Here is a 13,037-nt window from a genome sequence, read left to right on the forward strand (position 1 = left end):
GGAAGCCAAAAATCAACAGTAATGGCTTCTCATGGTGTGGGGAAGGTCTAGAAAGGGCATGGAAGCCACAGCTCAGGATCAGAAACCCAGCCAATTCTCTGCCAAGTAGCTCTTCATTCTGACACAGTGTGGAAGCCCCCTGGAGACACAGCCTGAGCCAGCACTTATGACATGTTTAGTTCCTCTCTAAACATTTTAATATACTTTAAATGAGATATTATGAATGTATAAAGATTCTAGCATCTTTCAGTATGCCCCTAAAGAAAGGCATAAAACTTGTGCACTTAAGACACATCATCTCCTCACAATGAAAGAATCTGACCCAATTCATTTGGTAATTAATTTTATTGATTAAAGTATTACAAAGTTCTACTTTTCATTTTTTCATGTACAATGTATGGAAATGAGCTAAACGAAATCACTTATAATATGAAAAGGCATTATTACGTATTAGCAGGGTGATATTGCTTCATAATCATATAGTATTCCTACTCCTAAGACACAAGTCTGTATTATAGAATCACAGCTAGCACCTGTGACTGTTGGGATCCTTGGGTGGTAACAGAACAGCACTGGATCTGCGGGTCGGAGACTAGGAGTGCTGATCAAATGAGGTTTTGGGCTCTGAAAGGAAGGAATGAGAAGGTGTGCCGGGACAAGGAATAGCCAGTTCCCATAAAACTTGGGAAACAGAGATTTCTCAAAAGGAGGTTCTGACATAATTTTTTAGTTACTTTTATGAGAAAATTTTAAAATAAATACATTGAAATGCTGATTAGAGAGAGAAAATAATTTAGGTTGCATTTTTAAACTTAGTTTTTTAAAAAATAATTTAGGTTGCATTTTTAAACTTAAGTTTTTTAAAAAATAATTTAGGTTGCATTTTTAAACTTAGTTTTTTAAAAAAAGTTATTGTATGAAAGGTATTAAACAATAAAAAAATTATGATGAATATGTTGGCAGGTAAGATTTGAAGAAAAGTTCTTTCAGAGAAGATAAATGACATGGCAATTAAGCTTTAATAATATATTACTTTTAAATAGACATACACGTAAAAATACTTCATGTGATTCATCTCAGATTGAACACTCTCTTAAAAATTAGAAGGGTCTAAAATAAACATTTTTAAATGCAGGGCATTTTCAGTAAAAAGAGTTCATGAAAACCTCCCGTCCCCAGCAGGCATGGGGCAAGAGAGCTTTTGGCAGGCCATGGTGGCCAAATGGGATTATTTCCTGGAAGACTGAGTCCTGTAATCCACTTGCGGCTCTGTAAATGTACCCAGGCTCCACATGAACCTCAGAAAACTTGGAAGCCACTGACTCGCTCCTGGTAAGGGCACTGCCACAATACAGAACAGATCAAGAGGCACGGGGATGAAAACATGAGCCCTCCAGGAATTTCAGTAAAAACCAGCCGAGATTTGAGAGTGAGACACGGCTTTTCTAACTATAGCTGGTGTGTGTGAATTCTAACAAAATTACAGCAGCAGCACTGTCACTGTGAGTGAGAAATGACATGGTCCATTTGGGAAAAGTCTATTTTCTTCCTTAAATCACATTCCAATTTCCATTGCCAATTAATAAACCACATCCCTCATACTGAACCTTCACTTAGCTTTTGAGGAAAAAGTGCATTGACTTTTTTTTTGAGGCAGAGTCTCACTCTGTCGCCCATGCTGGAGTGCAGTGACACAATCTCAGCTCACTGCAACCTCTGCCGCCTGGGTTCAAGCGATTCTCTGGCTTCAGCCTCCCGAGTAGCTGGGATTACAGGTGCCTGCCACCATGCCTGGCAAATTTTTGTAGTTTTTAGTAGAATTGGGGTTTCACCACCTTGGCCAGGCTGGTCTTGAACTCCTGACCTTGTGATCCACCCACCTCAGTCTCCCAAAGTGCTGGGATTGCAGGCGTGAGCCACCGTGCCCAGCTAGTACACTGACTTTTTCTCCTGCTATAACCTATTCAGAAAGCCGAGCTTGAAACTGCTAGGGATCTGAATCATTTCGAGAGCATGTGGAGAGGGGGTAAAGGGAAATGTGACTTGAAAGAGGTATTTGGTATCCAACATCAGCTGTGATGAATCCTCCCGGCTACTTAGGAGAGCCTGAAATTAGAATCAGAGGACAAATTAGTAAGGAAATGAACATGTTCTGCTTTACTGCTACCTGAAAGTCAAGGCAAAACACAACTATCTCTAGTGAGGAACTCCTTGCACAATCACGTGAAATGACATACATGAGAGCTTTTTAACAACGGCAGAATTCCAAAGTCTACCCAGGGCTTGCAGATCAGCTCCATGAACAATTAACTTGCTCTGTTTCACTTCAGAAGTTCATTTCCCATGGGATGAGCTGATGATAAATCTGTTTTCTATTCTAATCTGTTCTCATGGCATAATTCTAAGGTCAAACATGAGTAGATTTGAAGTATTCCATTTTTATTGACTCCTTTCTTCTTCATTCATAGGTTTGCAACCTTTTTGGTCTCAGGACCGCTTTATACTAAAAAATTACCGAGGTCCCAAAAGCTTTTGTGTATATGAGTATGACTATTGGTATCTGCCATATTAGTAATTAAAATAATTTATTAATTCATTAAAATAAGCTCAATACATGTTAAACATAAGTTTTCAAAACAAAGACAATTTAGTGAGAAGTGGTATTTTCTTTTTTTTTTTGAGACGGAGTTTTGCTCGTTACCCAGGCTGGAGTGCAATGGCGCGATCTCGGCTCACCGCAACCTCCGCCTCCTGGGTTCAGGCAATTCTCCTGCCTCAGCCTCCTGAGTAGCTGGGATTACAGGCGCTACCATGCCCAGCTAATTTTTTGTATTAGTAGAGACGGGGTTTCACCATGTTGACCAGGATGGTCTCGATCTCTTGACCTCGTGATCCACCTGCCTCGGCCTCCCAAAGTGCTGGGATTACAGGCTTGAGCTACCGCGCCCGGCTGAGAAGTGGTATTTTCTATTTTTGCAAACCTCTTTAATGTCTAACTTAATATATAATTCTTTTATCAAAAATATAATCATTTTATATATGCCATATTTTAATATATATGCTATATTATATACATATCATATATTATATATCTGCCTCTGCATTCAATCTCTTGTGATATGTTATTTTGGTTGAAGTACATGAAGAAAATCCACAGATATCTATTTAGAAAATCCACAGGTCTGTATTTAGAAAACTGAAGTTTTCAGACCCTCCTGAAAGTGTCTCAAGGACTTCCAGGGATTCTTGAGACAGACTTGGAGAACTGCTGCCCTAGAGTTCATTAGGGGAGAAACTTTAGGAATTATACAAGAAAAAATGGTTATGCAAATGATTTTAAAAGAAAAATGGTCTCTGTTTCCATTCAGCCCCTGCCCACTTTCACAGTATTCAAAGATCGATAGAAATAAGACATGTTGAAGGAATACAGCAAGGGAGTCATGGTTTTGGTGTTTTTATTCCCTTCCCATTCGGACTAAGGTGGATTCTGAAAATTTTCACAGGAAAATTTCCTGCTTACTCTGGGTGTCTTTCATTTGTATATGTGGGTAAATGTACTTAAATCCTGGATTTCTATTTTTATTTTATTATTTTTGAACAGTCCTTGCAAATCCTGGATTTCTATAATGTTAATTAAATATCAACATCTTTTTTTTTTTTTTTTAAATGGAGTTTCGCTCGTTACCCAGGCTGGAGTGCAATGGCGCGATCTTGGCTCACCGCAACCTCCGCCTCCTGGGTTCAGGCAATTCTCCTGCCTCAGCCTCCTGAGTAGCTGGGATTATAGGCACGCGCCACCATGCCCAGCTAATTTTCTGTATTTTTAGTAGAGACGGGGTTTCACCACGTTAACCAGGATGGTCTCGATCTCTTGACCTCGTGATCCACCTGCCTCGGCCTCCCAAAGTGTTGGGATTACAGGCGTGAGCCACCGAAATATCAACATCTTATACGATAGTTAGGAGGTAAAATTAAGAGGCACAGCCTTAAGAATCTCACCTGTACTTTGCGAACAAAGGATGGAGTCACTCTCTTCTCAAAGTCATCTATAGGTGTGTATGAATTAAGGATCTTTATGATCTGCAAACATTACACAACATTGTGTTAGACCATGCAAAATAATAACTCTGTTCATAAAATAATTGTTCTGGTCATTGGGAACCATTGGGAAGCACATAATTTGGCTCAGGAATCCTGTGTTACCTATTTCCAAGAAAAGACAACAAGGGGGAAAAACGTGCCACAGGGAGCAAATCAGACAATCGTACAGTCAGAGGAGCCTCTTCCAGCCTGCCTACCTCCCATGTGCCCACCCCTCCACATACACATTTGTGAGTTTAGTGGGCAGGGAATGCATCACAGACATTTGTCTGTATGTGTGTGTGTGATTTTTTTTTTTGAGATAGGGTCTCCCTTTATTGCCCAGGCTGGGGTGCAGTGCCATGATCATGGCTCACTGCAGCCTTGAACCCCTGGATTCATGCGATCCTCCTGCCTCAGCCTCCGGAGTAGCTGGGACCAAAGGTGTGTGGTATCACACCCAGCTTTTTTTTTGTTTTGGTAGAGACGGCATCTTGCTAGTTGCACAGACTGGTCTCAAACTCCTGGACTCAAGCAATCCTTCCACTTCGGCCTCTCAAAGTGCTGGGATTACAGCTGTGAGCCACCTTGCCCAGCCCATTTCTACGTTTTTAAGACCTAGAGTTAGTATTTAACAAATATTTATTAGATAAAAGGGTGGGCCATGGGTGATAGGTATGCTCCTGAGAGAACAGACAGAATCAGGGTGCTCACAGCTGGCTAAGAAAGGTAATGCCCACTGCACTGATGTGTCAGGGAAGAGCCAGGGAGACACTAAGCAAGCCTGGTCACCTGCACAGCAGACAGTGAGGTGCAGCATTCGTAGATCTCTTTGGCATCGCTGTCTGTGGTCTTCTTGACCTGAAGCAACCAGGCTGCCTGAGAGAGGGGCTCCAAAGTTTCCTTTGCTAAGCTGTTCTGCAAATTCTTATCTTTAAGCCATTCTTCTAAGTAGCTGATATTGCACCTGGAGGGAAAGGCAGAAAAACAGAGAACACTTTAGGGAAGGGTGCCACGTCCCCCTTTGTGTCCCGAGAGGGTACCAGAGTTCAGTGAGTTTCTCATGTGTAAAGTGAGGGGGTTGGACCGATGATCAGCTCTCCTAATCCATAGTGCTAAGACTCATGGTGGTCTAGGCTGAGGGGCTGGAACAGCTATAGACATTGGGGAAAATCTGAGCAAAGAACAGTGATTGCAATCACTTATGAAATAGAATTTGGAAAATCAATTAAAGGAAAGAAACAGTAACATTTGAAGAGAAGACTTCCATATATATAAAAAATTGGTTTCCTCTTCCTGAACTGGCAGAAATCTTTCAATTAGTGAAAGCTTTCTTTCAGTCAACTGCAGTTTTTATTCTTATTACTGTCACAACCCAAAATATCCATCACCTGATGAATGAATGAACTGTGGCATTATCCATACAATGGGATATTATTCAGCAATAAAAAAGGAATGATGTGCTGCTATCTGCTACATAGATGAACCTTCCAAACATTACGTAAGTGAAAGAAGCCATCCACAAAAGATAACATTTTATGATTCCATTTATTTTTAAATGTCCAGAATAGGCAAAATCGGTAGAGAAAGAAAACACAGTAGTGGTTTCCTAGGTTGGGCGGGGCAGAGAGTTGGGGTAGGGGATGAGAGTGGCTGCTAATTGCTGTAAGGTTTTGTTCTGGAGGGATGAAAAAGTCCTAAAATTACATTATGGTGATAGTTGCACAACTATGTAAATATATCGAAACCCACTGAACTATACACTTTGTTATTTTTGAGACAGAGTCTCCCTCTGTCACCCAGGTGGGAGTACAGTGGCCCGATCTTGGCTCACTGCAGCCTCCACCTCTCAGGTTCAAGTGATTCTCCTGCCTTAGCCTCCTGAGTAGCTAGGATTACAAGCACCTGCCACTACGCCTGGCTCATTTTTGTATTTTCAGTAGAGGCAGGGTTTCACAATGTCAGCCAGGCTGGTCAACTCCTGGCCTCAAGTGATCTCAGCCTCCCAAAGTGCTGGGATTACAGGTGTGAGCCACTGTGCTCTGCCTGAACTATGTGTTTTAAACAGGTGAACTGTATGGTATATAAATTACATACCAGTGAAACTGCTAAAAAAAATTGAATGTTGAATAAAGTGATCTTTAAAGTCAGTTCCAGCTCAGGGCTGGGCACGGTGGCTCACACCGTAATCCCAGCACTTTGGGAGGCCAAGGCAGGCGGATCACTTGAGGTCAGGGGTTTAAGACCAGCCTGGCCAACATGGCAAAACTCTGTCTCCACTAAAAATACAAAACATTAGCTGGGCGTTGTGGCATACGCCTGTAATCCCAGTGGAGGCTGAGGCAGGAGAATCACTTGAACCTGGGAGGCAGAGGTTGCAGTGAGCTAAGATTGTGCCACTGTACTTCAGCCTGGGTGACGGAGTGAGACTGTCTCAAAATAAACAAAGTCAGTCCCAGCTCTGACCTTAAGGATTACCAGTGCCCCATGTGGGTCTTCTTTCTGGTTGTAACGTTTGGACAGTGATGCTGAATTAATGTATTCCATAGGATAGCGGGTGTGAGAAAACATCTCTTGCACTGGTTCTCACTATCCTCCATTTTTGCATTTTCACTTTTGTCCCACTAGTTTGAATTCTTATTATTTTTAGTTTTTATTACGGGTGTCTAATGGGGTTCCCATCTTAGCTCTTCTAATTCATCCTATTCAAATCTGGGCATAGTCTTTTCTAAAATCTGAATTTTGAGCATGTTAATTCTCCCACTCAAAGATGTGCGGTGGGGTTTCAGTTCCTGGTGAGATGGAGTAAGCACACTCCAGCTAGGCTGTCCCACTGAATGCAGCTATAAAGCCTGGACAGAATGCATTAGGCAGCTATTTGAGGACTTGGAAAAGCAAACGGTATCTGGTGTATTGGGGAAGATGACCAGAAGTTGAAGTACTTCCAAATCAAAAGTGAGATGATCAGTCTTCCCCTCTGCCTAGTCATTGGTCTCAACTCACCAGTTTGAAACTCAGAAGTAAGTGTCAATGCCAACAAAGACCTCCAGGGGGAGCCCTCTGGTTCTGGCTCGTGGAACTGAAAAGGCGCCTCCTACTGCTCGGAGAGACAGGAAAAATGCCCTTTTCCTCTCCCCTTTTTCTCTATTCTCTCAAGCTCAAGTTCCAAACAATCCCATGTCAACAGCAGTGTTGGCAAAGGAGGCCAGGAGGAACCTAAAACTCGAAGAGAAGGGACACTTCCTTTCCAACTGGAGGAGCTGTGGTTCGAGGTTCTCTCTTTGTCCTCTCACTCTTGGGCCCCAGATGGGGACATCTGCAGTAAGTACACGCAGAGCAAGTTAGGGAAAGCTCCAGTTTTCTAGCTGAAGCACCAAAAAGGGGGCAGAAAGTAATAGGAATGCTGCAGAAAGGGAGGAGCCTGGGAAAGTCAAGTAAAGCAGTTTGTTAAAGTTCTTTATTAACTCCTGGGTTTATCCCTGAGCCCATGCATGAATCTGACCCTAAACAGCATACACAGACTTTCAGGACTGAACTATGAAACATATCATTACCCAAGTTCCAGGCTGGCCACTGTTTCTCACACATATGAAACGGACCCAAAGAGCACCCCAAAACCCTTACACATGGAAATGACATGGAACCACAAAACATAGAGGATGGTCATAACTTGCAGCCTGGACCCAAGTGGGTTGCTCACCTGATGAAAATATCGACATTCTCCATATGATTTAAAGGCTTAGAGTCCTGGCTGGGCGCAGTGGCTCACACCTGTAATCTCAGCACTTTGGGAGGCTGAGGCAGGTGGATCACTTGAGATCTGGAATTCGAGATCAGTCTGGCCAACATGGTGAAACCCAGACTCTACTAAAAATACAAAAATTAGCTGGGCGTGGCAGTGGGTACCTGTAATCTCAGCTACTTGGGAGGTTGAGGCACGAGAATCGCTGGAACCCAAAGGTGGAGATTGTGCCACTGCACTCAAGCCTGGGCGACAGAGCGAGACTCAGTCTCAAAAAAAATAAATAAAGACCGCATAATACAGTATTTTAAAATGTCCAACATACAATTCAAAATTGGCATATGAAGAATCAGAAAGATCTCAACTCACATTAAACAAACAACTAATAGGAGTCAACACTGCGATGACCCAGATATTCACATTATCTGATCAAGACTTTAAAGAAGTCATCATAAAAACGATCTAGAAAGTAAAGCCAAACTCTCTTGCCATGAATCAAAAGATATAAAGTCTCAGAAAAGAAACAGAAGATACAAAGAAAAACCAAATGGAAATTTTAGAATTGAAAAATACAATAAAAGAAATAATAGAGGGCCGGGCGCGGTGGCTCAAGCCTGTAATCCCAGCACTTTGGGAGGCCGAGGCGGGTGGATCACAAGGTCAAGAGATCGAGACCATCCTGGTCAACATGGTGAAACCCCGTCTCTACTAACACACACAAAAAAATTAGCTGGGCATGGTGGCACGTGCCTGTAATCCCAGCTACTCAGGAGGCTGAGGCAGGAGAATTGCCTGAACCCAGGAGGCAGAGGTTGTAGTGAGCCGAGATCGCGCCATTGCACTCCAGCCTGGGTAACGAGCAAAACTCCGTCTCAAAAAAAAAAAAAAAAAAAAGAAATAATAGAGATGACAGAGCAGTGAGTGAACTTGAAAGGATTAATAGACATCATCCAATCTGAACAGCACAGAAGAACTAAGAAAAGGAACAGAACTTTAGAGACCTGTGGGACAATAATGAAAAGTCTTTAACAACTGATTCATGGAAGTTCCAGAAAGAGAAGACGAAGAGTATGATACAGACAAAATATCTGAAAAAACAGTGGCTGAAAATGTACCAGATTTGGTGAATGGCCAGATTCAAGAAGCTCAGGAAATTCCAAAGAGTCTAAACCCAAAGAAATCCACACCCAGACACATCACAAACTGTAAAAAACTAAAGACAAAAAAAAAAAAAAAATCTTAAAAGTCAGAGAAAAATCATGCATTATTTATGCGGAAACTAATTCAAATGACTGTGGATTTCTTATCTGAAACCACAGTAGTTAAAAAAAAGCAAAACATTTTTAAAGTGGTGAAAGAAAAGAACTGTCAATCTAGAATTCCTCATCCTACACACACGCCTTTAGGAATAAAGGTAAAGTGAAGACATTTTCAACGGAAAGAAAACAAAGAATTTATTGCCAATGAACCTGCTCTAAAAAGAAGGGAAATTATATCAAAACGAGACTTGGAAAAAAAATGAGACTTGGAACATTAGGAATAAAGAAACAACAGAACTGGTAAATACCTGGTTGAGTACAAAAGACTATTCTTCTCTTATTGAGTTCTTTAAAATGTGTTTAATGGTTGAAAACTAAAATTATAATATCATATGGTAGAGTTTTTGATGTATGTAGATCTAATATATAAGACCACACAACATAAAGCAGGACGGCCAAAGGGGCCTACGTGATGGTAAGATTTCTACATTCTACTTGATGTGGTAAGATATTGATTCTAAATAGACTGTGAAAAGTTAAGTATGTGTACTGGAATCCCTAGAGCAACAACTAAGAAAAAAAAAGATACGGGTCGGGCGTGGTGGCTCGCGACTGTAATCCCAGCACTTTTGGAGGCTGAGTCAGGTGGATCATGAGGTCAGGAGTTTGAGACTAGCCTGACCAACATGGTGAAACCCTGCCTCTACTAAAAATACAAAAATTAGCTGGGCATGGTGGCACATGCCTATAATCCCAGCTACCCAGGAGGCTGAGGCAGGAGAATCACTTGAACCCAGGAGGCGGAGGTTGCAGTGAGCCAAGATCACACCACTGCACTCCAACCTGGGGGACAGAGTGAGACTCCATCTCAAAAAAAAAAAAAAGATACAACGGGATAATACTTAAAAAAATACATAATTTAGAAAATGATACTAAAAAATTTCAACCCAAAAGAAGCAGAAAATTTAGAAAACTGGAGAAATGAAAACTGAAGGAACAAATAGAAAATAAGATAGTAGTTCTAAATATAAATATTATATTACATTAAAATGATCTAAGGATTCCAATGCAGAAGCATATATTCCAGCCTGAGCAACACAGTGAGACCTTGTTTCTACAAAAATGGCATATGCCTGTAGTACCAGCTATTTGTGGGGCTTAGGAGGGATGCTCACTTGAATCCAGGAAGTCAAGGCTGCAGTGAGCCATGATCATACCACTAGACTCCAGCCTGAGTGACACAGTGAGACCCTGACTCCAAAAACAAAAACAAAATAAAGAAGCAGCAGCATAGATTGTCAGGTTGGATTAAAAAAAAAAGATCCAAATATATGCTGCCTAGAAGAAATTCACTTCAAATACGATATAGGTAGGTTAAAAGTAAAAGGATAGGCAAATATATATACTAAGGAAACACTAATCAAAAGAAATTTGTAGTGGTTATAGTTATTTCAGACAAAGTAGACTTTGGGGCAGGCAGAGAAAATTACCAGAGAGGGATAAAGAAGGACACTATACAATGATAGGAGAGTACATTCACCAAGAAGACACAGCAATTCTTAATGTGTATGTACCAAATGAGAGCTTTAACATACATGAAGCAAAAACTGACAGACTGAGAAAAGAAACAAATCCATAATTACATATGGAAACTTCAACACTCCTCTTAGTAAATAGAACTAGTAGAACAATATCATGAACAAACTGAGTCTAACTGATGTTTATAGAACCTTCCAGCCAACAACAGTAGACTACATATTCTTTTCAACTACGTGTATAATGTTCACAAAACCATACCGTATTCTTGGTCATAAAAGCGAATCTTCACAAATTTTAAAGAGTTTAAATAATACAAAGTATGTTCTTTTTTAAAAAAACATAAAAATATTTAGAGGTTTTTATTTTTAAAATAAAACTGGGAAAGTCCCAGGCAAAGTGGAATGGTAAGTCCATACAGGTTAGTCCATATCAAAATCTATGGTGTATTTCTACCTGTATGCACCTTGAGAGTTTTCTAACTGTGGTAAAAAGGGTATAACATAAAATTTACCATCTTAACCATTGTTACAGTACAGTAGTGTTAACCACATGCACACTGTTATACAGTAGATCCGTAGAACTCTTTCATCTCATAAAACTGAAACTCTATCCTCACTGAACAGCAACTCCCTTTTTTCACTTCCCAAATCCCCTAACCACTATTCTACTTTCTAAGAGTTTTACTGAAAAAGTATGTTATATGGTTATAATGAAATCAAACCAAAATCAAAAACAAAGATAACAAGAGAGTCTCCAAACACTTGGAAGCTAACATACTTATAAATAATCCACCGGTCAAAGAGTAAGCCTCAAGGAAGATTAGAAAATATTTAGGACGGAATAAAAATGGAAAGAAAACATATCAAAATTTGTAGGATGGAGCTAAAGTAGTATTAAGAGAAAAATGTATAGTATTAAATGCTTAGAAAAAAAGGGCTCAAAGAAAATAATCAAAGCTTCTACCTTCAGAAACTAGAAAGAGGAGTAAAATAAATCCAAACTAAGCAGAAGCAATGAAATAACAAAGACAATATCAGAAATCAATTAAATTAAAAACAAAAAAATTCTGGGTGTGGCTGGCACCTGTTATCTCAGCTACTAAGGAGGCTGAGGTGGGAGGATTACTTGAGGCCAGGAGTACAAGGCCAGCCTGAGCAATATAGAGACACTGCATCTCAAAAAAATTGTTTTAAAAATTAGCCAGGTATGAGGCTGGGCACAGTGACTCATGCCTATAATCCCAGCACTTTGGGAGGCCAAGGTGGGTCGATCACCTGAGGTCAGGAGTTCGAGACCAGCCTGACCAACATGGAGAAACTCTGTCTCTACTAAAAATACAAAATTAGCTGGGCATAGTGGCACATGCCTGTAATTCCAGCTACTTAGGAGGCAGAGGCAGGAGAATCACTTGAACCTGGGAGGCAGAGGTTGCAGTGAGCTGAGATTGTACCATTGCACTCCAGCCTTGCAACAAGAGCAAAACTCTGTCTCAAAGAAACAAACAAAGTTAGCCAGGTATGGTGGCACATGCCTGTAGTCTCAGCTACTTTGGAGGCTGAGGCTGGAGGATTGTATGACCCCAGGAGTTTGAGACCAGCCTGAGAAACACAGTGAGACCACCACCTTAAATTTCATATGGAACCAAAAAAGAGTCCGCATAGCCAAGATAATCCTAAGCAAAAACAACACCACCACCACCACAAAGCTGGAGGCATCATGCCACCAAACTTCAAACTATACTACAAGGCTACAGTAATCAAAACAGCATGTTACTGGTACCAAAACAGAGATGTAGACCAATGGAACAGAACAGAAGACTCAGAAGTAATGCCACACATCTACAACCATCTGATCTTTGACAGACCTGACAAAAACAAGCAATGGGGAAAGGATTCCCTATTCAATAATGGTGTTGGGAAAACTGGCTAGCCATATTCAGAAAGTTGAAACTGGATCCCTTCCTTACACCTTATACAAAAATTAACTTCAAGTGAATTAAAGATTTAAATATAAGGCCTAAAACCATAAAAACCCTAGAAGAAAACCTAGGCAATACCATTCAGGACACAGGCATGGGCAAGGACTTGATGACTAAAACACAGAAAGCAATGGCAACAAAAGCCAAAATAGACAAATGGGATCTAATTAAACTAAAAAACCTCTGCACAGCAAAAGAAAGTGTCATTAGAGAGAACGGGCAACCAACAGAATGGGAGAAATGCAATCTACCCATCTGACAAAGGGCAATTATCCAGAATCTACAAAGAACTTAAACAAATTTAGAAGAAAAAAACAAAGGACCCCATCAAAAAGTGGGCAAAGTATATGAACAGACATTTTTCAAAAGAAGACATTTATGCAGCCAACAAACATGAAAAAAAGCTCATCATCGCTGATCATTAGAGAAATGGAAATCA

The 13,037-nt window shown here is 40.6% G+C and overlaps 1 protein-coding gene across 2 annotated transcripts in view; it reads right to left on the reverse strand.

Moving 5' to 3' along the window:
- Positions 1-332: 332 nt before the first annotated feature.
- MYO5C (myosin VC) overlaps positions 333-13,037 on the reverse strand; it is a 107,276-nt gene continuing 94,571 nt past the window's right edge. For both annotated transcript variants that reach the window (XM_064365688.1, XM_064365687.1), the window contains 3 exons: positions 4,873-5,047; positions 4,000-4,080; positions 333-2,106 (listed from right to left, as the gene is read on the reverse strand). In XM_064365688.1, the coding sequence (XP_064221758.1) occupies positions 1,954-2,106; positions 4,000-4,080; positions 4,873-5,047 (409 nt within the window). In that variant the 3' untranslated portion in view covers positions 333-1,953. The remainder of the gene's footprint in view (positions 2,107-3,999; positions 4,081-4,872; positions 5,048-13,037) is intronic.

Source organism: Aotus nancymaae, unplaced genomic scaffold (genome assembly GCF_030222135.1).
Source record: "Aotus nancymaae isolate 86718 unplaced genomic scaffold, 86718_ANA_hifiasm-v0.15.2.pri h1tg000062l, whole genome shotgun sequence".
In the NCBI taxonomy this organism is placed as follows: domain Eukaryota; kingdom Metazoa; phylum Chordata; class Mammalia; order Primates; family Aotidae; genus Aotus; species Aotus nancymaae.